General features: G+C 38.0%; 1 protein-coding gene and 1 long non-coding RNA gene across 3 annotated transcripts; one reads left to right on the forward strand and one right to left on the reverse strand.

Moving 5' to 3' along the window:
• Nucleotides 1-1,874: 1,874 nt before the first annotated feature.
• On the reverse strand, nucleotides 1,875-15,140 carry LOC125779323 (uncharacterized). Of its 2 annotated transcripts, none has more exons than XM_049460602.1 (2): nucleotides 12,806-15,140; nucleotides 1,875-3,936 (listed from the first exon to the last, which is right to left on the reverse strand). In XM_049460602.1, the coding sequence occupies exon 1, from the start codon at nucleotides 14,612-14,614 to the stop codon at nucleotides 13,334-13,336; it is 1,281 nt and encodes a 426-aa protein (XP_049316559.1). In that variant the 5' UTR covers nucleotides 14,615-15,140; the 3' UTR covers nucleotides 1,875-3,936; nucleotides 12,806-13,333. The 2 variants fall into 2 exon arrangements, with proteins under 2 accessions (XP_049316559.1, XP_049316560.1); XM_049460603.1 differs by lacking the exon at nucleotides 1,875-3,936 and adding an exon at nucleotides 4,125-4,283 and having other exon boundaries at nucleotides 13,262-15,140.
• Nucleotides 15,141-24,932: 9,792 nt separating this feature from the next.
• LOC125779595 (uncharacterized) lies at nucleotides 24,933-26,659 on the forward strand. Its single transcript, XR_007423376.1, has 3 exons — nucleotides 24,933-25,883; nucleotides 25,941-26,456; nucleotides 26,497-26,659. It is a non-coding gene; the product is annotated as an uncharacterized LOC125779595 (long non-coding RNA).
• The last annotated feature ends 377 nt before the right edge of the window (nucleotides 26,660-27,036 follow it).

Raw genomic sequence — 27,036 nt, forward strand, 5'->3', positions numbered from 1 at the left:
TATGGTAGTGAGCACCGGAAACAAATATACCAGATCGAACTGCAAAATAGGGGTCAGAAGATGAACGAATCATTGCAAGAGTTCGCAACTGAAATCGAACGACTGGCACCAATTGTTACGAATTTACTCTTGCTAGTTTACTTTATTAGGTTCGTATCTCTGGATTGACAAATAAAATCAACACTGTTTAATTTAATTCAACAGCTCTTTATTTCACAACTCGTCTACACTATAGCAGTTTACTCTTAGCACTGATTGATTACGTTGGCGCTGCCACGGCTTATATAGCCACGCACTTCTCGCTGATGCCGACGTGTCCTTCTAGAATATCGCGTCTGGAAATTACCAGAACATACGGCTATAGCCACGCACTTCTCGCTGATGCCGACGTGTCCTTCTAGAATATCGCGTCTGGAAATTACCAGAACATACGGCTATACGGCGCCAGACGCAAGCAGACAGTCGCGGAAGGACCCTATATGGTGATGAAACGACTTAATGACGTGGTATACCGCATACAAAGAAATGGAAAAGCACGGTGTAAAATGAAAGTAGTACATTTGGAGAGGCTCGCCCCATTTGGTTCAAGAGGATTTGTGCCTAATCGGGACGATTAGGCTTTAGTGGAGGGCAGTGTTACAAAAGTAGTATTAAGTTGTATTTGTATTACTATATGCATCCCTGATTATGAACAATAGCTGTAGGTATATGGAATAGCATTTGTCTTGTTGTAGACATCTGGCGCCGCACTGTCTGCTTGTCTAGTTAAACAATTGCTGAGTCTGGCGCCGCGACTGTCTGCTTGCGTCTGGCGCCGTATAGCCGTATGTTCTGGTAATTTCCAGACGCGATATTCTAGAAGGACACGTCGGCATCAGCGAGAAGTGCGTGGCTATATAAGCCGTGGCAGCGCCAACGTAATCAATCATTGCTAAGAGTAAACTGCTATAGTGTAGACGAGTTGTGAAATAAAGAGTTGTTGAATTAAATTAAACAGTGTTGATTTTATTTGTCAATCCAGAGATACGAACCTAACAAAGTAAACTAGCAAGAGTAAATTCGTAACAATATTTTTCCTCTTTGTAGTGTCTAAATCAGCTGTCATAATGTAATAGATTTCCAATGCCGACAAAGAGAGTGTGCAAAATTAGAAATGATTTTGAACTGTCATTTTTGTATGGTGAAATCTGGATAAATTTATAGGATTAGTAGGATAACCCACTTAACAGCCGAAACATTGTGATTAAGTGTCGGTCTGAACATGGTATTAATGGAATGTGTTGCTTCTTCGAAATTTTCATAGAAATGAAAACTGAGCTGTCAAGCTGCTGAGGAGACAATTCTTTGCTTTCAATATATGGCATACTAATTAGTATTCCATGAGCAATATGGAGTCTTCACAGGCAATATGGACAGTAATACAGTTGTGTGGCGAATGAAACACCACAATTATTTAAAATCTAAAACTATTTATTGTAATAACGCTTGTATTCTCGTTGGTGTCTAGACAAAGAGTGACGCTTCTAAAAATTCAAAAATAAGAATTAGGAATTCAGTGGAAATTGAAATTCCAAGAATGTACAGAGAATGAATAACTGACAAAACAGAGTTGCCATATCTGTGTGCCCACAGTTGGTATACAATAAATTTTTGCCTGTCGAGATGCCCCGTATTGCCATCTTTTATTTAATAAACTTATACGAACATAAATCAAACGTTCATTGCTCATATTAAACTAATTGGTATATAAAAATTGTGCTAAAGTTATTATAGTCCGAAAATATGAAAATATTTTTTTTTTGCAAGAAATACATTTGTAAAAAATGTATATTTCTTTTTTTTTTCACATACATTCTTTCATACTTATGAAAAATTCAACAGTTCAAGAGCTCAAAACAGGGAACGTTTATCATAGAGAAAGTTCACGTTTCAAATATCGTAACTTTTCGAAGGAGAACTCGGCAGAGATGAGGGAGTCTCACCACTGACAAATTATAAGCGTGTTTTACCACGAAAATAGCAGAACTGAGCATTTTCAGTGTTAAATGAAAAAAATAATTCTAATTCCAATGTAAACAAATTTATGCTTACAGATTATATAAGTGGTATCAAAGCATATACTTAGTACATAAGTATGTACATATGTATGTATTGTTACGATTTTACTGCTTGCTAGTTTACTTTGCTAGGTTTGTATCTTTGGATTGACGAATAAAACCAAAAACTGTTCAATTCAACAACTCTTTATATTATGCTATGCGGCGCCAAATGCATCTATTGTTTAAGTAGAGGCGCCCAATGTTTATAATAAGGGGTGCATACAGCAATACAAATACCAAACTTAATACTACTTTTGTAACACTGCCCTCCACTTAAGCCTAATCGTCCCGATTAGGCACAAATCCTCTTGAACCAAATGAGGCGATCCTCTCCAAATGTACTACTTTCATTTTACATCGTGCTTTTCCATTTCTTTGTATGCGGTATACCACGTCATTAAGTCGTTTCATCACCATATAGGGCCCTTCCCAGGCTGTCTGCAATTTCGGGAACAAGCCTTTCCTTACCCAATTACTCTTTCTTGCCCGTCGATGAGCTGAGACAGGACACCTCCAATTCCATAAGCGCTCGCATCTCTATCCAGGATGAATTTCTTTCCAGGTATTGGATAAGCTAACATCGGCGCCGTACAAAGTAGTTCTTTAAGCTGCTCAAACGCTTATTCTTGTTCCAACTGCCATACAAACGGGCGATTCTTCTTTGTTAAATCGTGTAAACTTCTAGCCACGTTCGCAAATCCGGGTACAAAGCGGCGGTAATACGTACATACGCCGAGGAAGCTGCGGAGTTCATGTATGTTGGTGGGTCGAGGCCAATCTTTAACTGCTTTTATTTTTTCCTCCTCGGTGTGAATTCCCTCAGTTGACACTTTATGTCCGAGATATGTGACCTGCTTCTTCCATAATGAACACTTTTTGGTATTCAAGCGTAATTCGGCTGATGCTATTCGCTGAAAGACTCCCTCTAGATTTTTCAGATGATTATCAAAACTTTTTCCCATGATGATAATGTCATCAAGATACACCAAACATGTCTTCCAGTTGAGTCCTTTTAACACATGTTCTATCAGTCGCTCGAACGTTGCTGGCGCATTACATAACCCAAATGGCATCACAGAGAATTCCCATAACCCGTCGCCCATACTGAAAGCGGTCTTTCCACGGTCACATTCATCAATCTCGACTTGCCAATATCCACTTTGTAGATCTAATGTAGAAAACCATTTCGCTCCAGACAAGGTATCTAATGTATCGTCGATTCTCGGTAGAGGATAACTGTCTTTCTTTGTGACATCTATCAACTTCCTATAATCTACGCAGAAACGGGTGCTACCATCTTTCTTTTTAACTAAGATGATGGGTGAGCTCCATGGACTTATTGAAGGTTCGATTACACCGTTTTTGTGCATGTCTTCAATAATTTTGTTAGCATCCTCCCGTTTCGCTAGTGGAACCCTACGCGGAGCTTGTCGGATTGGTCTAGCGTCTCCGGTATTTATGCGATGTTTGACAATGCCGGTTCTTCCTGTGTTGTTTCCTTCGTTTGCAAATATGGATGCGTATTTTTGTAATAGTTTTTCTTCTTTTAATTTTTCATTTCCATGCACCTCATTCAACAAATTGTTTAGGAGTGTAGGACTTATCTGCTGTGGCTCAATAGTAGGCTTCTGTTGTGACCGTTCGCATCGTGCTATTGCATTTATATTCTGGCACTGTCCAATTACTGCTCCTTTCTTCAGCCTTATAGGCGTGTTGAATTCATTCACTACTTTGACCGGAATGGTAGCGTCTTCTCTAGTTTTCACAAGCGTTCTTCCTACCAATATGGGTGTATCTATTTTTGTTGGTTCCACAATCCACAATTCTTCAGTCCCACCTCCTCCATTTACTTTAGCCCATACAATCGCCTCAGATTTTGGTGGAATACTCTGATTATCATCAACAACCACCCTCTTACTCCCATTATAATTTCATCCGTGATTTCTGCTACGATGAAGGTGTGATTAACTACCAGGGTACCAATCGACACTTCGCAAAACACTTTTCCCGCAATAGCTGCTTCCTCTCCAGTGGCCGTTCGAAGCTTGCAACCGACTAATGGTTCAACTGTTCCTCTTACCACGTCCGGTCGGATAATTGAATGTGTGGCACCAGTATCCAAAGTAAGCGTTGATATTCGTCCATTTACGATGCCGTTGATAGTAAGATTGTTGTCATGGCGACCTATTTGTGATATCGAGATGGCGGGGCAAATAGTTGTGGGAACCCCCCTTTGAACTGTTCAGTTTTAGTATAACGACTTGTGAGATGTGGGTGCTCCGTCCTCGTTATCTGTTGGTTGTTTCCGTTTTGATGGGTTTAGTTTTATATTGCAATTTCGGGCAAAGTGACCCACTTTTCCACTGTTGAAACATCTTCCTGTTGTATTTACTCGCGGTGCAGCAATTGTCTTCAGAGTCTTCAATATTTCTTCCATCAGCACTGGTTGTTCCATTTCAACTCTTTGTACTTTGTGTGCTGGTTTACCACATCACGAATTCCATTTATGAAACTTTGAATTTTAACCCTCTCAATGTAATCCACAGGTGCATCTGCATTTGCCAAATGAGCCAGTCGTTCTTCTTCAGTTGCGAACTCTTGCAATGACTCGTTCATCTTCTGACCCCTATTTCGCAGTTCGATCTGGTATATTTGTTTCCGGTGCTCACTACCATATCGTCTTTCTATCGCACTCATCAATGCCTCATAGTTGTCCCGTTCACAATCTGGAATAGTCTGAAGGATTTCTGCCGCAGGTCCTTTCAATGATACAAACAAAGACGTCACTTTGTCCGCTGCATTCCAGTTATTGGCCATTGCTGTCTTTTCAAACTGAAGTTTGAAAATTTGAAATAGAATACTTCCATCAAATGTGGGTGCCTTCAATCTTTGATTATTTGTTGATGGTGCAGGGCCATGTAGTTGCAGTTCTCGCACACGATTACTTAATTGAAGAACTTCTGATTTTAAATTTTCTTCGTCATTTTTTAACGTGCTTAATTCGTCTTCAAATTTTGAAAATTTCCCTTGCACTTGTGTATTATTTTCTGTAATCTGTTGTACCAAACGCTTTTCTAACTGCGTATTATTTTCAGTCATTTGTTGTGCAAGGCAAGACTTTAACTGTGATATATTTTCAGCTATTTGCTGTGCCAGAAGATTTTCTGTTTGCACTGCATTTTCTGTATTTTCAGCTATTTGCTGTGCCAGACGATTTTCTATTTGCTTAATAGCCACTAACAGCAAGTTCATGTCTACACTTGATGATGTTCGTTGTTCTTCTACTTTTTCTTTTACCTTTGTAGAAGTTTCTGGCCCATCAAATTCGAACTCGTCCACATTAATTCCATCCGCTTCCATTGCTTCACGTAGTCGTGCCTGCAGATCCGCCTTTTGCCCGCTTATCGGCAAATTACGCTCCTCCAGTTCTTTTTTTAATTGCTGAATTCTCAGTTCTCCGAATTTAACCATCTTGAATTTGGATTATTTGACAATCCCACTTCTGACACCAATTGTTGCGAATTTACTCCTCCTAGCCGTTTAATTCACTTCAACAAAATCTCTTTATTTTACAACTCGTCTACACTATATCAGTTTACTCTTGTTTAAGTAGACAAGCAGACAGTCGCGGCGCCAGACGCAGCAATTGTTTAAGTAGACAAGCAGACATCTGCGGCGCCAGATGTCTATTGTTTCGACAAGCAGACAGCCGCGGCGCCAGATGTCTACAACAAGACAAATGCTATTCCATATACCTACAGCTATTGTTCATAATAAGGGATGCATATAGCAATACAAATACAACTTAATACTACTTTTGTAACAATATGTATGTATGTTAAAATTTACCTATGTATTTCATGAGGATTCCATAAAATCATTAAAAATATATAATAGAGTAAGCTATGTATTATTACCCTAATAATTAATATAGGTTAATGGTGATTGGTTTTAAATCTACACATTTAAGGTCCTTATCCAGCTCTCAAGTAATTGCCCAAGAAAAAAATACATTATTTCTTCAAGTAATTTTGACAGCGGGTTACGCATTGTGAATGATCCACATTAGAAGAGCAAGAGAAAATAAACAAAGAAGATAAACTTTGTGCGTAATATGTATGTATGTACGAGCTATGACAATTAAGTAATAAGACTGATTCCATAAAAACCGTATATTTGAAAATTATTCTACAACTCTGCCATCCCCTTCAAAGTAGTCCCCTTGGGCAGCTATACAGCGATTCCAGCGCGTTTTCCATGCATCGTAACAGTTCTGGAACGCTTCGACTGGGATGTCCGCGAGTACCCTCGTCAGGCACGCCTGGATGTCCGTAATCGACTCAAAATGGGTTCCTTTGACCACCGATTTTATTTTAGGAAACAAAAAGTCTCAGGGTGACATGTCGGGCGAATAAGGCGGCTGTTGCAACACGGCGATCCCTTTAGAGGCCAAATACTAAGACACGCTGAGGGCGGTGTGGCACGGCGCGTTGTCGTGATGAAGGATTCAGTTACGAGCGATGTCTGGGCGCACTCTGTTGACTCGTTTTCGCAATCTTTCGAGTACTTGGCAGTAGTAGACTTGATTCACAGTTTTCTCCGGTGGAACGAAATCTTTGTGGACGATTCCACGGCTATCAAAAAAGGCAATAATCATCGTTTTCACCTTCGTCTTGCTCATGCGAGCTTTTTTCGGGCGGGGGGCGCGCGGAGACAACCATTGTGAGCCTGGGCACGACTAAGAGCACTATCACCATACACTCTTTCAATTTTAGCGTACGTTTCCGAAGCTGTTTCGCCCAATCTGCCGCAAAATTTTATCGCGACGCGTTGCTCGTGATTTCGTTTTTCCATTTTCGTGACGAGCACTACAAACACACGTCTACTCAACTTGACGCAGCAGGCGAACTAAACAAGATAGAGTGATGGTACATATATCAATGGAGAGGGGAGAGATGCCGGAAAAAGGGTGGGGTGCTTTGTGACATATTTTTCATATATCGAGCGTGCCACGCTTTTCTCACAATAATGCAGCAATTTTTCCTTCATTATTATTGTTAGTTTATACAAAGAATTATTTTTCACTTTTTAGTTTGATATGCTTTAAAAGCTTTAGTTTTTTTAAACTATATTTGTTTTATATGAAGTTTTTACATTTTTTGAGAGCTGGATACCAAGCTTTACATTAAAAGACCAAGCGGTTGCACATGTGCTCATATGTATATAATATATATATGTGTGCATGTAAACAAATATGACAGACCATACGCATAATCAGTGGTGGGCTCAGTATATACAGTAGACAACCTTTGCTTTGTTTACATACATATACTCACCTCTAAGAAATCTTAGGGTGTTGTGTAACACTTTTTTTGCTACTTTCATGGTAATCAGGGTGTTGTGTTAGCATTTGAGCTACATATAAATTTTAAATTTTGATGATCAACACTTTAAAATATATTAAATAATGCAAGTGTTTACGTTATTTAAGTGATTATATTGAATTATTTTGAATCTCTGCTCAATTTTATTAGGATATTACTTGTTGTTTGATGTTAAATCAGTTGTTTTTTTCGGGCAATTTTTAAACACGCTTCAAGTATTTCTAAATTTTTGCATGCAGTAGGATACAATTCTGGGTGGTAATTTGTCGTTTGACATACATATGTGTACAAATTGACAATTCGTTAGCCGTTATAGGAAAACATCAACTGGAAATTGAGTTTAAACACAAACGTAAGTATATTGAAGATTTTAACAATAAATATTAGTGTTAATTATAAGATTAAATATTTTATATTGTGAATAAGTGTTGTTGCTGAAATAAAGCTAAATTAAGGTAAGGTTAGAAAAATGTCAAAGTTTTTAATAAGTTTGTGTTTACAGAAGAATGCCGAAATCTTGTGTGTGTGGATGTGCGGCAGCTGAATCATTTTACAAATTCCCATCGGAACGAGAATTAGCAAGGTATGAATTTATTTTGGAATATGTGTTAGGTATTTTGTTGATACTTGGGTGAATTTTTATATATATGCGTATATATGTACATTCATCAAATATTTAAGGGGCTATACCAGTGTTACCCATGGAAAATTTGACGAATTTCGTGATTTTTTAAAGAAAGTACTCAGTCGAATATTTCGAAGTTCTTTGGACATAATAAGGTATATTTTCGGCTATATTTTAAGTTTTTTTTTACAAAAATATTGAATAATAACGAAGTTATGTGCTGTCTTCGGAGGTTCCGAAAAAAGTGTCTTTTTTAGGTAAACAATTGTCGTTTTTTTAATGGCAAATTGACAATTTTCAACCAATCAAAAAGATCTTAGGTCATTGTATGTATAGTAAATAATATACTATAGAATACTCAGTTTCAATTTGAAGTCGATTGGTCAATATCTCGTTGAGTTATGATGCCAGCAATTTTGAAAACGTCGTTTAAACCATCAAAAAAAAAAATGAAAAAAAAACAGATTTTTTGAAAGTGTCACACTGGTATAGCCCCTTAATACGTATTAGTTCTTATGCATACATAAAAGTGTGCATTATAAAAATTTAAAATCTTTTTTTTATTAATTCAAAACCATTTTTTTGCCACATGTGTATTAAATAATATAAATATAAAATACCCAAGTGAAGTGGCTATGTTTTTTTCGGGATGGCCAACGGAATACAGTTTTAGTTAAGAACTTTTTTTAAGTATAATGAAAACTGTATTAGTTTTAATTAGGTTAAAGAACAAATGGCTTACAAAATTTTTGTTACGAAAGTGTTTAATTATAAATATAATTCATTAAGTAAATATTATATTAACTTATAAGAGTGTAGTTATACAAAATATGTCTACATGTTACTTTTAAATTATCAATACCATAAATAGTATTAATTACTTAAGGTAATTCATTTTGTTAAACCTTAAAAATTAGTCATAGATAATATGATAGTTTTTAAAAGATAAGTTTTTTTGTATGAAAATAAACGTATAAATAGTTTATTAAAAATTTCAGCGACGTTTTAAATGATGCCTCTAAAGGTTGGTTCACTTCATGCATTCATTTAATGCTTTTCATGCGTTTTAGTTTTTTTTTTTTGCAACATTTTAATTTTTACTTAAAAAAACTAACCAAGATTTGCTTGTTTTATACTAACCAATTTGCTTTTATATTGTTACGAATTTACTCTTGCTAGTTTACTTTGTTAGGTTCGTATCTCTGGATTGACAAATAAAATCAACACTGTTTAATTTAATTCAACAACTCTTTATTTCACAACTCGTCTACACTATAGCAGTTTACTCTTAGCACTGATTGATTACGTTGGCGCTGCCACGGCTTATATAGCCACGCACTTCTCGCTGATGCCGACGTGTCCTTCTAGAATATCGCGTCTGGAAATTACCAGAACATACGGCTATACGGCGCCAGACAGTCGCGGCGCCAGACTCAGCAATTGTTTACCTAGACAAGCAGACAGTGCGGCGCCAGATGTTTATTGTTTCGACGAGCAGACAGCCGTGGCGCCAGATGTCTACAACAAGACAAATGCTATTCCATATACCTACAGCTATTGTTCATAATCAGGGATGCATATAGTAATACAAATATAACTTAATACTACTTTTGTAACACTGCCCTCCACTAAAGCCTAATCGTCCCGATTAGGCACAAATCCTCTTGAACCAAATGGGGCGAGCCTCTCCAAATGTACTACTTTCATTTTACATCGTGCTTTTCCATTTCTTTGTATGCGGTATACCACGTCATTAAGTCGTTTCATCACCATATAGGGTCCTTCCCAGGCTGTCTGCAGTTTCGGGGACAAGCCTTTCTTTCGAAGTGGATTGTACAACAGGACCAGATCACCTTCTTCAAAACCTTTTGAATTTGCCGCTTGATCGAACCGGTCCTTCATCTTATTGCTCATCAGATGCGTATGCTGTCTTACCATTAGATGCAATTCATTCATTTCTTCCTTTAAGGCAGAACAATAATCTCCATCATTTCTTACAGCTGTAGGATTCGTTCCAAACTTAAGATCAGCAGGGAGTCGCAGATCAGATCCGAAAATAATCTTTGCTGGCGTGTAACCAGTTGTCTCGTGCTTCGCTGAACGATACGCCAGCAGGAATATCTGGATGCACTTGTCCCAATTCCGTTGATCTTTATCAACGATTTTCCGCAGATGTTCTTCGAGCGTTCGGTTGAATCTCTCTACCATCCCATCTGAGTGTGGGTGTAACGCTGTTGTCCGTGTCTTGTGGATGCCCAATAATGTACAGACTTCTTGGAAAATGGAAGATTCGAAATTCCTGCCTTGATCTGAGTGTAATTCGACGGGCACTCCGAACCTTGTTATCCAATTTTCTACAAACGCTTCGGCTACGGTCTTCGCTTCCTGGTTTGGTAAGGCATATACTTCTGGCCATTTACTGAAATAGTCCATGACAACCAGTAGATATTTGTTTCCGGCCGTACTGGTTGGGAACGGACCTGCAACATCCATTGCGACTCGTTCAAATGGTGATCCCACGTTGTACTGTTGCAGCCTACCGCGACTTTTGGCTTTAGGACCTTTAGCTGCCATGCACTCTACGCAATTACTTATCCATTCTGCTATGGAATCTCGACAACCGATCCAGTAGAACCGTTGTTTAATCTTCTCTATAGTTTTTGTAATTCCAAGGTGCCCTCCACTAGGTCCATTGTGATATTCTTTCAATACTTTCGGGATCATGGACTTCGGTACTATGATCAGCAGACGAGACTGCTTGCCATCTTCGCTTTCCCAGGTACGATGAAGGTATCCATTAACGAGGTTTATGCTGTTCCATTGGGCCCAATATGCTTTTGCCGTTGGACTCTCGCTACTTATTTGTTCCTTTAGTGGTCGTACCCCATTTTCTTTGGCTATTATCAGCTTTGCAAGATCAGGGTCCTCCAGCTGATTGATTCTGATGCGGTGAGGAGTCCAATCATCTTCAGGTTCTATATTCAGTAATCGCACGTCGATTATACCTTCTTTTCCTTCTGATTTGGAGCAATGTTTACATTCTAGTGGACAAGGGCGACGTGATAATGCATCCGCATTTTTGTGGTGAATCCCCTTTCGATGTTCCGTTTCGAAGTCGTAATTCTGTAATCTTTCGATCCATCGTGCAATTTGGCCTTCCGGATTCTTAAACTGTAATAACCACTTTAATGCTGCATGATCAGTCCTCAGCAAGAATCGCTGTCCATACAAATACTTGTGGAAATGTTTTACACATTCCACCACAGCTAGTAGTTCTTTTCGCGTCACACAGTAGTTTTTCTCTGGTTTCCCGAGCACTCTGCTGTAATACCCAATTACTCTTTCTTGCCCGTCGATGAGCTGAGACAGGACACCTCCAATTCCATAAGCGCTCGCATCTGTATCCAGGATGAATTTCTTTCCAGGTATTGGATAAGCTAACATCGGCGCCGTACAAAGTAGTTCTTTAAGCTGCTCAAACGCTTTTTCTTGTTCCAACTGCCATACAAACGGGCGATTCTTCTTTGTTAAATCATGTAAACTTCTAGCCACGTTCGCAAATCCAGGTACAAAACGGCGGTAATACGTGCATAAGCCGAGGAAGCTGCGGAGTTCATGAATGTTGGTGGGTCGAGGCCAATCTTTAACTGCTTTTATTTTTCCTTCCTCGGTGTGAATTCCCTCAGTTGACACTTTATGTCCGAGATATGTGACCTGCTTCTTCCATAATGAACACTTTTTGGGATTCAAGCGTAATCCGGCTGATGCTATTCGCTGAAAGACTTCCTCTAGATTTTTCAGATGATCATCAAAACTTTTTCCCATGATGATAATGTCATCAAGATACACCAAACATGTCTTCCAGTTGAGTCCTTTTAACACATGTTCCATCAGTCGCTCGAACGTTGCAGGCGCATTACATAACCCAAATGGCATCACAGAGAATTCCCATAACCCGTCGCCCATACTGAAAGCGGTCTTTTCACGGTCACGTTCATCAATCTCGACTTGCCAATATCCACTTTGTAGATCTAATGTAGAAAACCATTTCGCTCCAGACAAGGTGTCTAAGGTATCGTCGATTCTCGGTAGAGGATAACTGTCTTTCTTTGTGACATCATTCAACTTCCTATAATCTACGCAGAAACGGGTGCTACCATCTTTCTTTTTAACTAAGACGATAGGTGAGCTCCATGGACTTATTGAAGGTTCGATTACACCGTTTTTGTGCATGTCTTCAATAATTTTGTTAGCATCTTCACGTTTTGCTAGTGGAACCCTACGCGGAGCTTGCCGGATTGGTTTAGTGTCTCCAGTATTTATGCGATGTTTGACAATGCCGGTTCTTCCTGTGTTTCCTTCGTTTGCAAATATGGATGCGTATTTTTCTAATAGTTTTTCTGCTTTTAATTTTTCATTTCCATGCAGTTCGTTCAGCAAATTATTTAGGAGTGTAGGACTTATCTGCTGTGGCTCAATAGTAGGCTTCTGTTCTGACCGTTCGCATCGTGCTATTGCACTTATATTCTGGCACTGTCCAATTACTGCTCCTTTTTTTAGACTTATAGGCGTGTTGAATTCATTCACTACTCTGACCGGAATGGTGGCGTCTTCTCTAGTTTTCACAAGCGTTCTTCCTACCAATATGGGTGTATCTATTTTTGTTGGTTCCACAATCCACAACTCTTCATTCCCACCTCCTCCATTCACTTTAGCCCATACAATCGCCTCAGATTTTGGTGGAATACTCTGATTATCATCAACAATCACTCTCTTACTTTCAACGTTGGTCACATATCCGGTGTTTATAGGCATCTCCATGTTCTGGCAAAACAGCATTTGCTTGTTTAAATCCAAAGTAACCCCGTGATCAATCATGAAATCTACTCCCATTATAATTTCATCCGTGATTTCTGCTACGATGAAGGTGTGATTAACTTCCAGGGTACCAATCATCACTTCGCAAAACACTTTTCCCGCGACAGCTGCTTCCTCCCCGGTGGCCGTTCGAAGCTTGCAACTGACTAATGGTTCAACCGTTCCTCTTACCACATCCGGTCGGATAATTGAATGTGTGGCACCAGTATCCAAAGTAAGCGTTGACAGTCGTCCATTTACGATGCCATTGATAGTAAGATTGTTGTCATGGCGACCTATTTGTGATATCGAGATGGCGGGGCAAATAGTTGTGGGAACCAGCTCACGCCCCTTTGAACTGTTCCGTTTTAGTTTAACGACTTGTGAGATGTGGATGCTCCGTCCTGGTTATCTGTTGGTTGTTTCCGTTTTGATGGGTTTACTTTTATATTGCAATTTCGGGCAAAGTGACCCGCTTTTCCACAGTTGAAACATCTGCTTGTTGTATTTACTCGCGGTGCAGCAATTGTCTTCAGAGTCTTCAATATTTCTTCCATCAGCGCGGGTTGTTCCATTTCAACCCTTTGTACTTTGTGTGCTGGTTTACTTAGTAGGGAAGCTGTTTCCTGTGTGAGGGCGTGCGAAACCGTTTCAGCAAACGTTCTTTTTGGCAATGCATATGTGGCGCGTTTGGTGTCCACATCACGAATTCCATTTATGAAACATTGAATTTTTACCCTCTCAATGTAATCCACAGGTGCATCTGCATTTGCCAAATGAGCCAGTCGTTCTATTTCAGTTGCAAACTCTTGCAATGACTCGTTCATCTTCTGACCCCTATTTTGCAGTTCGATCTGGTATATTTGTTTCCGGTGCTCACTGCCATATCGTCTTTCTATCGCACTCATCAATGCCTCATAGTTGTCCCGTTCACAGTCTGGAATAGTCTGAAGGATTTCTGCCGCAGGTCCTTTCAATGATACAAACAAGGACGCCACTTTGTCCGCTGTATTCCAGTTATTGGCCATCGCTGTCTTTTCAAACTGAAGTTTGAAAATTTGAAATGGAATACTTCCATCGAATGTGAGTGCCTTCAATCTTTGATTATTTGTTGATGGTGCAGGGCCATGTAGTTGCAGTTCTCGCACACGATTACTTAATTGCAGAACTTCTGATTTTAAATTTTCTTCGCCATTTTTTAAAGTGCTTAATTCGTCTTCAAATTTTGAAAATTTCTCTTGCACTTGTTTTTGTAGTTGCGTAGTATTTTCCGTAATCTGTTGTGTAAGGCGAGACTCTAACTGTGATGTATTTTCAGCTATTTGCGTCATTTGCTGTGCCAAACGATTTTCTGTTTGCACTACATTTTCTGTTATTTGTGATATATTTTCAGCTATTATTTGCTTAATAGCCACTAACAGCATGTTCGTGTCTGCACTTGATGATGTTCGTTGTTCTTCTACTTTTTCTTCTACCTTTGTAGAAGTTTCTGGCCCATTAAATTCGAACTCGTCCACATTAATTCCATCCGCTTCCATTGCTTCACGTAATCGTGCCTGCAGATCCGCCTTTTGCCCGCTTATCGGCAAATTACGCTCCTCCAGTTCTTTTTTTAATTGCTGAATTCTCAATTCTCCGAATTTAACCATCTTGAATTTGGATTATTTGACAATCCCACTTCTGACACCAATTGTTACGAATTTACTCTTGCTAGTTTACTTTGTTAGGTTCGTATCTCTGGATTGACAAATAAAATCAACACTGTTTAATTTAATTCAACAACTCTTTATTTCACAACTCGTCTACACTATAGCAGTTTACTCTTAGCACCGATTGATTACGTTGGCGCTGCCACGGCTTATATAGCCACGCACTTCTCGCTGATGCCGACGTGTCCTTCTAGAATATCGCGTCTGGAAATTACCAGAACATACGGCTATACGGCGCCAGACGCAAGCAGACAGTCGCGGCGCCAGACTCAGCAATTGTTTACCTAGACAAGCAGACAGTGCGGCGCCAGATGTTTACTGTTTCGACGAGCAGACAGCCGTGGCGCCAGATGTCTACAAGAAGACAAATGCTATTCCATATACCTACAGCTATTGTTCATAATCAGGGATGCATATAGTAATACAAATATAACTTAATACTACTTTTGTAACAATATTATTTCGTTAAATTTATGAAAATTTTCATAGGCGAGGAAAATGGACGCAACTTTTGGGGGCAACAGACACCCCAAAAAAGGAGCTATTCTCCTGTCAGCGCCATTTCTCGTTCAGGATGAGGAACAAATTAAGGTTAAGTAAAGGGGCATTCCCCGATTCTAATTTGTACGAACCCTCAGTGGATGTAATTCCAAAAAATAATTTAGTATTTGAAATAGGTAGCTTAGTCGAAAAGACGGACGCAAATGGCGGAGTAATTCGATTAGGGCCTGAGGATTTTGCTGCTCAGGAGGAGGGTTTTGATTATTTTAGGGAAACAGAAAAAGCTAGGGCAGAAGTGATTCCTTTTGGGATCCGATGTCAGGGGACCCAAACCGAAGCATATTTCTGCGATGGATCCTTCAGTCATAAAAATTGCCAAGAACAACTTGACAATGCGATGAATCAAATTTCATTATAAATGAAATCTATTAAAGAAAAAGAACAGGGGATATTAGAGCTAAAAGCCCAAAGAGATTATTTAATTAATCAAAACCATATTCATACCCAAATTGATGAGATTTGTGGCAAATTACCACCACAACTCGCAATATGTGTTAGGAATAATGTACAAAATACTTCTCGCAGCCCTTCAGGTCGCAGATATAGTAAAAATATGAAGACTATAACCCTTGGAGTAAAATTCACATCTCCTTTGGCCTATATATATTTGCGACCCCTTTTTCATTGTCCTTCTACAACCACACTTTCAAAATTTATAAAAGGTTGGCCAAGAAATCCTGGATGCTCATTTTGCAGCATTAAGTCCCTGGAGTTGCGTAGCCGAGGCTTTAGTAATGAGGAAAAGTACATTTCATTGTGTTGTGATGTTATTGAAAACTCATTTAAAATATGATAGGTATAGGGATTTTATAGTAGGATTGGAGGACTATGGGGATGAAAATCGTACGTCCAGGATAGCCAACAGTGTTTTTACAGTAATGGCTCAAGGCATTGGAGCCAACTCCTGGTCTCAACCAGTTGCATACTTTTTCGTCCATAATTCATGTAAAGGCGATGTGGTTCGGAAGTATGTTTTGAAGTGATTGAGAAACTCCAGGGGATAGGTCTTCATACCTGTCAATTAGTCTGTGATCGAGGATCCAATTTTGTGAATTTTGCTAGAGTAGTGGGGATTACAGATCATAGGCCCTATTTTGAAGTTAACGGTGAAGAAATCGTGTTCTTTTATGATTCTCCTCACCTGTTAAAGAGTACGAGAAATTGTATTGAAAACTTCAAAAACCATATACAATTTCGTGGGCATCCTGTAGATTGGAAAGATATAGTTCATTTCCATCAACAGGATTCACAACGTGATATTCGATGTGCGCCAAAATTGACTTCCGCACATTTAAAGCCCAGTACTTTTCAAAAAATGAATGTACGTTTAGCTGCCCAAGTCTTTAGCAATACAGTTGCTAGCGCAATGTTAGCCATGTATACAACGGGTCACTTAAATACGTCTCAGTCCCAAACCTTTTTAAATACCGCGGAGTTTGTATTGTTTTTCGACCAACTCTTCAATATTTTTAATAGTAAATGCTTTTGAATACTTTAAATTGCATAATTGTTCCCAACCTTTGCCAAGTTTTGAAAAAGATCAGATCCCTGAAGACGCATTCACTTTTACAAAAGAAAAAGTGTACGATTCGTCAAATCTGGTAAAAGCTCCTGAACCCTTCATAGATTTTTTGAAAAAATTTGATGCTATATTGAATGACAATTTTGATTCTTGTTGTCATCTTATAGGATTTTCAAAAAAATTACATAATATGATGGGAGATGTAAAGCCTTTTTATTGCTCCGAAAATTCACAACCCGACGTTCTAAAATACCTTTTTATAAGAATTAGAACATATTTTTCTTTAAGAATTTTTAATAGGCAGGCAGCCAACCCTCATTTTCGGCACATCAAATTTTTGTGCATTTCACATAGGTAACTACCTCCCTCTTTTAAAAGTTAGTTTCGGTTTTTTAATATATTTAATAGAGTTACCTAAAAAAAGTCGGTAACGCGCCTTATTGCAAACCTCAGGGGTGGTGTGGAAAATGCAAAACTTAAAGATTCAAAAATAAATTATTAAAAATATTTATAATGTTAACAAAATTTGTTTAATTTCGTTGGAATAAAGAGTTTATGAAAAATACATATTGACTAAGCTTTATTAAAAAGTTCGTTTCCTATTACAAATTACAGTCCACAAATTTGCATTTTTTACAATTATTTATTATCATGGTTCGTTTTCTTTTTTTGCATTGAAATGTCTTTTAACAAAAGTCACACCAACAATCAATGGCACTACTAAACTAGCTTCTGCATACACCTTAACTGGTGAAGCTTCTTTCTTTATTTTACCCCAAGAAATAGCCTCATCTGGTCGAGAACCACTGTCACTGCCATCGAATTCTGAAGCTGTGTTAATAAAAAACGGAATAATCGGCTCCATTTCTCATTAAATTCGCATTGCATATGTGATGCTTTATAATACCGCCACCAATTATAATCATTCCCGATTTGGTGGCTTTCACAGCCATAGTGTTTAGACGTCGCAAATCGGACAAAATATCTACCAGTAATCCGGGGTGACGGAAAGAGAGGAAATACATCATGTCACCTTGGCTACCATCTGTAAGCGCAGGGCAAACACAGGTATTTTATATTTCGCAGCCCAGTAGTATATTAAGCTGGTGTCGTAATCCCGACGACACTAGATTACATGTAAATCCAACGAATATTGTACAGCTATGTTTTCGTCTAATGAATTCATCCGTTTCATGCAAATCGACTTCTTTAGGTTTCAACAGCTGCTGCCTACAATCAAGCTAAGAATATTTTAAAATACATAAACTTTTCCATAATAAAATGGTTACATTACCATTAGATTGATTTCTCTTACTGCCAACCGAAGATAAGTAGCTTGAAACCCCGTATTAACATACGACTCAAATAATTTTGAATAATCAATTCCTTGATTCCAATCATAGCCCCGCACAATGGAAGCGTTTAAGTACCGCTTCTTTGGCGATATCTGGTTCAACGGATATTTTCCATTGTATAAAACATATGTTCACTCCAATTATAAAATTTTAAATAAAATATTTAGTAACTTTATACAAACTAAAATTTGTTTTGATTTAACTTAAATGTTCGAATATGGAAAGCTGCACCTTTTATGTTTTCTGTCGGTTAAATGTAAACAAATACATTCAGAAGAAAACTCACCACCGAGAAATCTAAAAATAGGGCTGAATTTTATTATTAAATACTCACTATAAAAAAAATATCTCAATATCAGTAAATGATATTTTTATGGGCGAAATATTGCACACTATGGCATTTTAATCACCTTTTGGTAAATATATAACATTAATAAATAATTTTCTTTTATATTAAGCAACAATATTTATAGTTTTTTTTATTTAATAAAGTAAATTTGCTAAGTATTTACTACCTCCATTTATACCGCACTGCGTTGCTACAGGTTGCTACCACTGAAAAGCCAAGATGGCCGCTATTCACCCCCCAGAAAGCTACCACGAAAAGGTTATCTACTTTATATACTGTGGTGGTGGGCTTACACTAGGGGCGCTCGGGGCTAGTGCTCAGGGCGGCAAATTTTCTAGGGCGGCAAAATTTGGAAAGTAGAAAACAAAGTGAGCTGTCAGTTTACAGCTGGCAGATGTGAAACATCGAAATTATTTTATAAAAGTAACTAGCTGACCCGGCAAACTTCGTTCTGCCCAAAATAGATTTTTTTTTTCATTTCAAAAATTACACCGGTATTGGTTTTAATAGAATATGAACGATTTTTCCTAATTTCATTGTTCCCAATATTGAAAAATAGTGAAGAAGAAATTATTGCTGAGTTTTTTGAACTGTTTTTGATAAAAAATTTAAATAAAAAACCATGATATACAGGCAGTTCTTCCCAATGCATCAGTTGAAAAAACACCTGGATAACCATCTACCGGATGGCCGTTCTTCCTGCGCAACCATTTCTTCGACGATGCATTAATACCGAGGCATTTCCGAGTAAAGCAATGTTCTCGCGAACGGATCACTGGCGCAAGTTGCAAAGAAACTTGTTAAAGTGGTTGCTGGTGGTATTTCCGTTCGCTGTACTATCTTCTCTGCGTTGAAATAAACTCGCTGGCCATTCTCCAAATGAGCTGCCAGATGCACAACAGTAGGATGGCGTTCATGAATTGCAAATGAAAATATTCTCCAGATTGCTTCATTGCAGTTCACATATCTGCCCATTTGAAATTTGCTAATTTCATCTCGTTCAACGCCAATAACCGCCATATCGCTTCCTTTGGTGACATATTTGCAAACATACTTAATTGATTTTATTGAACTGCAATACTCAACATTTATATATGTTTTGAATGCCTTAGACAAAATTGGCGAATATGGAACGATCCATGTGTTATCAACCACGAAATTCTTTCCTTTCAATTGAGTGATGAATGTTCTGCCATTGTCAGCGGGTGAGCGACGCCGATAGAGAGGGTATCCGTCGTTTCCAGTTTGAGTTTCCGAAATAAAAGCACGAGGACAGCGTTTTTTGCATTTACTGTCCGACATACAAACCGAAGATGGATCGTGTTCTCCGCATGGCCCATGAACCATATTGGCCATCACCACTTCGTGCAACTCTGGATATATTTCCACATCAGGAATATCGGCGGAAATGATGTCATCAATTTGGTCAGGTGTAATTTTCTCCACCATCCAAAGAAGAATGTGTGCGTGGGGCAAACCTCTCTTCTGCCACTCCAATGAGTACATCCAGCATCGAACAGTGCCATATACACGTTGTTTCGTAATAAAGTCCATCAAACATCTGAGTTTTTGTTTAAACACGCGTGCTGTAACATCGTGGCGATCGCTTGGTGATTGACCGGGATGCAATAGATTCGTAATGTCTGGCCATTTTGGATTGCAAGTAAATGTAACAAACAAATCCGGCCGTCCATAATTGCGCACGTAAGTCATCGCATCCTGGGAGTACTCATGCATGTGTCTAGGACTGCCAATGTATGTCGATGGCAAAATATAGAGTCGCCCAATATCTGTAAAATCCGCATTACTATTCATTGCATCTCTTAAGTGAATATACTCTTCAGATCGCAACTTCGACTGATTGTATTGCATGTAATTAAGTCGTTCTGTCTCAACTTTAACATACATGTCAACTGCATACTGTTGAAATAACCGTCCATATCTCAGTAAATGGTCGTCATAATTTTAGCGAATCATCATTCGATATGCGTAAAACTTCATTGAACTGACTTTTTTATTTGTCTCGACACCTAAAAGCTTAAATTACCTATATGAAGTAGCAAACAAATTTTTTTTTTACTAACCATTCACCGGATTTATCATCTTATATCCTAAGTGATATCCGTCTTCTCTACGGCAGAACATGAGCGGATATTGCATTGCGTCGTAAGACCGATGTGTCTCACTTATCCGTTTTAGTGCGTTTAGATTTCTACGTTTGATAACAATATTACGCGACTGCAAATTTTCTCCAACAACAACAACTGATATTTCGCTAACTGTAGGTGCATTATATTGTCTTTCATGTGTCCCTGTTGGTCTTTTGTCCGCTTGTATGATTATACTATGATCATCTGTTGGCATACGTTCCAACGAAATTGTAAACAGTTTAATGAGGCCATTGTGTTCGTGTAACATTTGCTGCAATTGTTCGATTATTTCTCTTTTCGTTGTATTGAAGATAGCACAACGCCGATTTACTTCATCATGTTAATCTCCCAGAAAGTAAATTTGGAGATTTTTGTGTTCTTGATCTGGATGCGGCAACAGCGATCCAGCGAGATGAATTATTTGCCCATGAACGTGTATAATTGGAGGAAAGCTCTGTAGTTTCTGTCGAATATTGTTTGGCAAAAATACCTTAAACGTTGGATTGTAGTTTTGTTCATTTACAATTTCATCGCCAAACGACGTCATTTGAAAACAATCGTTGTACATTTTAGTGTGCTTTAAGAAATAGCTCGAGTGAGGAGATTCACCGTAAAGCAGCTGGAACAATGGCTGTGGTGGTGGAAGCAATTCTGGCAACGGTTCATTTTTAAATTTGACTGCATTGCAATATTGACAAACTACTGACATCTGACCGATTTGAACAGATGCGCTATACTGAATGTTTGGATCATATCGAAAACCTGCCCGTTCAAAGTTCACAAAAGAAAGATGTTGCCGCTGTTGTCGTCGAATAATCGCATGTTGTGATCTTACTTCATCACTTTGGCGAGCACGAACTTCCCTTCTTCTCGATCGTTGTTGCTGATTGTGAACTTCCCTTCTTCTCAATCGTTCTTGCTGATTGTATGTTTGGTTGACATCTTCTAACTGGTGCGTGCTACTCTCCAGCAGTCTATTTCGTGGTGATACCCTCTCAATAACACTTTCCCTTTGACGTGCTCTGCTATTTCGTGTTCTCCTTGCGGCCTGGGAACTCCGCGAAGTGTTACCATACGTACTGATTCTTGACATCGTAACAAATATCTAATTGGAAATGATCATTCATTTGCATAAAGTTCATATAAGGTTTTACGGACCAATAACTTACCTTTGAAAACTCCAAAAATGAATGAATTAAACTAAGGAAGCAGATCAATTGAATGATAAATTCCAATGTACATAAATCGGTATTCGCTAACATGCTAAATCACTTTCACTAAATAACTCACTTTTTAAAACAAAATATATCAATATATCAGTAAAGCAAGGCGCATTTTTATTGACCTCTAAATTTTGGGTTTTCGATTGCAAAGCAAAATTGACGTTTAATTTAATTTGTGTTTGTTTCATAAAACTGCCATTTCCATAAACCAAAAATAGCACGTAACACAACCAAAATTACCATATAACCGCTGCAGCAAGAACAACCAAAATGTCGTGCTAGGTGGAAAATGAGATAAATATATGGTGGATTAACAACCAAAATAATTAAAGATTGTAAGGGAGGTACCACGTCCCCTTTTTCGATAACGCCAAGCTTTATGGGTGAAAATGGTGTTGTTTCCTATAGCTCTATACCAATTTTCATGTTCCTACCTTAAACACTTTTGAAGATATTCACCTTGAAAAGTTCAGTTTGTATAGGAGGTGCCACGCCCCCTTTTCCGATTATGCCTTCTTTTATGTGTAAGAAGGCTTTTGATACCATGTAGGTCTATACCAATTTTCAGGTCCCTACCTTGAACCCTTTCACAGATATTCTGCTTAAAAAATTTAGTTTGTATGAGAGGTACCACGCCCCCTTATTCGATAGAACCCGGTTTTATAGGTGAGAGTGGTGTTGTTATCCTGTAGCTCTGTACCAATTTTCATGTTCCTACCTTAAACACTTTTGAAGATATTCGACTTGAAAAATTCAATTTGTATGGGAGGTGCCACGCCCCCTTAATATTTTATTCTGATTTTAAGACATGACCTGCGCGTGGTAATAACAAACAAATCCCCCAAAGGAAGTATTTCATTTGGTTCAGCCGTTTTCGAGTTTTAGCGTTACAACTATACACCATTTCATTTTTATATATATAGACTAGCTGACCCCGCAGCCGTTGTCCTGCGCGAAATTATGTGTTTTGAAATGAAAAGACAAAAATTCATATTTTATTGATAATCATTTATTTGCTATTTGTCTACATTTTTCTTCAATGTAACGCAGCTTGATAAACAAAATTTTTTGGTTTCTGTTCCGGTGCGTAAATGTACAGAAGAGATGGTTTTCCAACTCTTGAGCACGCCACGTATATCTGGCCGTGTGAAAAACATAGCATTTCCAAATGTATGCCACCCACTATGCGACTATTCTGTTGATCGTCATTTTAAATTCAATTTTCACTGGAAACGGAATACTTTTGAACCGAAATGGCAAATCATTAGAATTCAAAAGAAATCCGTAGAATCAAGCAATCTGTCCCTTATATTTGATAGGTGCATCACAATCAGATTGCGATGATGCGGTGGCATACCAGGCCTTTGCAAAGAATTTACAAATTCCACTGATAATTCACGGTGTCGTCTTCATTGTCAGACGATCGATCGATTTGTATGATTGCAAGTCTCCTGGAATGTGACTTTGAATTTTCCAGTTTAAGTCAACAACATAGGTATTTGTGGCAGCTAAGATTGCTCGTACACTCAAGGAATCGTACTTACGACAGTTTGGCCAATGTTCGTATAAACATTCGTGATGAGTCCATCTTTCGTGAATTGATAAACGGCATATGGGATTGATATCAGACCATGGGAAGTATCAATCAGTATTGACCCATTTCCAATTCTTAGCGTATGCAATGTAAAATTTCTTCGGCAATGTAATTTTTGGTCGTATCCCATAACGCGGATTTGAAGGCTGATCATCGCGAAATGTGTGTGAACTTCAGTGGCATTCGTTTTTCGGGTGGATTGTGTAAGTTCATTCTAATGCATTAGTTGAGAACACACCTGGATGTCCATCTACTGGATGACCCTGCTTTCTGCGTAACAATTTCTTCGATGATGCATCCCATGTATAATATCAACGTATTTCGAATAGAGCAATGTTCTCGCAAACGGATCACTGACGGAAGTTGAGAAAAAACTCGCTAATGTTAATTTTGTTGCTGGTGGTGTTTCTGTTGACTGTACTGTATTCTCTGGATTGAAATAGACTCTTTGGTCATTCCCCAAATTAACTTCGAGACGCACAACAGTTGGAAAACGTTCATGAATTTCAAAAGAAATATCCTACAAAGCACTTTATTTCAGTTCACAGTTGCTTCCTATGCTTCCTATGGTGACGTATTTACAAACGCATTTTATCGATTACACCAAACTACAATACGCAACATTCATATGACTTTTGAATGTGAATTAGATAATAGTGGCGAATATGGTACGACCCATGTGTTGTCAACTTTGATGTGTTGTTAACTTCGATATTTACGCCGATAGAGTGGATATCCATTATTTCCAGCTTGTGTTTCAGAAAAGCACATGGATAATGTTTCGCGCATTTATTGTCAGGCATACAAACCGAAGTGTGATTGTGGTGTCCGCAAGGTCCATGAACCATATTGGTTTTCATCACTTCATATAATACTGGATCTTTCTCTGCATCATTAATTTCCGCAGAAATGAGTTCATCAATTTGATCTGGTGTGACAACTATCCACCATCCAAAGAAGAATATGTACGTGCGATAAGATAAACTCCATGAAACATCGTAACTGTTGTTTGAAAAGTCGTGCTGTGACATCGTGACGATCGCTTGCTTATTGACCGCGATCCATAATTCCGCACGTATGTCACCGCATCCTGGGAGTACTTCTTGCCTTGCCTTGCCTTTGGCTGAAATACTTTGATGGACCGATATTAGGGCGACCTCTTCGTGGCTTCGTAACAAATTTCAATCTGCAATTGACCTCTTTGTGTGAAACACACGTAAAGTTTTCTCTGAATAATTTTTCTTTTGAATAGCCGGAATAAAAAAGCAAGCGACCGAAATTGAACTATTCAAATAATTTACAAATCAAAATATTGAAAAACAAAACAAACAAAAATTGAAAAAAATGTTTATGGAAAAAAGATACTTTTTGGAATTATCCTAAGAAAAAAAGTATTCTCCTTGTTTGGGCGGAGACCTATCCGAATTGATGGTAATCACCGAAATCGGTCCAGGCGTTCTCTAGTTATAAGCGTAGTAACTAACATCACTTTCTTTTATATATATAGATATTAAGCGATGTGATAAAAACCTGATCCACAGATGTCGCCTTTTACTTTGGCATCGTTTTGTTTAATACACGTTTACGCCAATTTAAGGTTTGAATATTGGATACTGCGATGGTAGCGCCATCTATCGGTCAAACATTCCAAATTTAAAAATTGATTAAAAATGAAAAAATAATTTAAAAAACATTTTCCAGGGGACCAAATTGTAAATATAAACCATTCCCGAATCTCCTTGAACGTACACACAAAATTTCATCAAAATCGGTCCATCCGTTTAGGAGCAATTCCAAGGCAAACACACGGTCAGAAGATTTATATATATAAAGATATCAGAGAACGTATGTTTATAGAGAAGGTTCACGTTGTCGAAAATTTGGGGATATTTTAATTTTAGGATATTTACTGTTTTGGATGAGCGTGTTTACCACTTAACATCAGCGGAAGGAAAATAACAGAACTGAGCATTTTCAGTGTTAAATGAGAAAAATTATGCTATTTCCGATGTTAAGGAATGTACGCTTACAGATTCGCATATCTACAATGCGCCAAAGACTCTGCATATAATTTATATATCAAAGTCACTATTTGTAAGAAAACTTATAACGGTGAGAAAGTGGCTCATTTACTCTGTTAAAAATAGGTCTGTATTCTGTGCAGGGTTGGGCATTTTTGCACTACCACTAAATATTTAGTGATAGTGAAAAACAAATTGCACTACCACTAAACCTTTAGTGATAGTGAAAAACAAATTGCACTACCACTAAACCTTTAGTGATAGTGAAAAACAAATTGCACTACCACTAAATATTTAGTGATAGTGAAAAACAAATTGCAATACCACTAAATATTTAGTGATAGTGAAAAAAATGCACTATCACTAAACCTTTACTTTACAGCCATCCATAAGTGCTAGTACATCATTTCTCGAATTCGATGACGAGTCCACAGGTATTCGATTTAAGGAAACCAACCTGCGAAATTTTTGTAAATAACTTCCTTTTTCAGATGAAAATCAATGTATACAAGGCGGAGCTGTAGCAACCGAAGTAACTTTGTACTTGAATGACGCTGATAGAAGCATTGATGCTTTGCACCGCTTTCCTATTATAAAAAAAAAAAATTTTAAATACAACACACCTCTTCCTTCCTCTACGCCAGTGGAAAGACTTTTTTCCTTTGCTGGAATTGTCAATCGATCCACAAGGCAAAATCTCACCGACCGTAATTTTGAAATGTTGGTATTAAAAAAAGCACATAAAAAATGAATTATGTTTTCCTAATTTTGGTGCGGCATAATTAGAAGTCTCTACTCAAATATATGGTTTATTTTGAATACATTGCCTCATACTGCTTCAGCTTATACATATATGTACATACATAATCTTATTTTTATTCTTCAAGAAACAGTGTTATGTTACTGAAAAATGTTTATTATCACTAAGGGTTTTCACTATCACTAAAGATTTTCACTATCACTAAATATTTAGTGGTAGTGCAATTTGTTTTTCACTATCACTAAAGGTTTAGTGGTAGTGCGATTTGTTTTTCACTATCACTAAAGGTTTAGTGATAGTGCAATTTGTTTTTCACTATCACTAAAGGTTTAGTGGTAGTGCATTTTTTTTCACTATCACTAAATTTTCAGTGGTAGTGAATTTTGCTGTTTAACTACCACTGAAGAAGTAGTGCTAGTGAAACCTTATTGCATTTATTTTTTAGTGCACTATGCCCAACCCTGATTCTGTGTAGCTTGTCTTCTTTTTGACGGAGACTGTTCATTTAATGGCAAAAACGGATTGAATGACTGGAAGCATGCAGGCGTTCGTGTTAGTGAGCATGAGAACTACAAACATCATATAAAATGTATGTTAATCCTTAACCAAGATCGGATACTAAGGATAGAACATGGTCTATTCTATCCTTAGTCATTCAAACAGAGACAGAAATCTCCAATTGGAGAAATGTTTTAAGAAGAGTAGTCGCTGCTACTAAAGTCTTAGCTTCTCGAGGACTTCCATTCCGAGGAAGTGATGAAAAGTTTGGGTCACCAAATAAATTATCAGATTCGTGCAAAAAGATGGAACGCCTGTTGAACGTTTTC

Source organism: Bactrocera dorsalis, chromosome 6 (assembly GCF_023373825.1).
Source record: "Bactrocera dorsalis isolate Fly_Bdor chromosome 6, ASM2337382v1, whole genome shotgun sequence".
Lineage (NCBI taxonomy): Eukaryota > Metazoa > Arthropoda > Insecta > Diptera > Tephritidae > Bactrocera > Bactrocera dorsalis.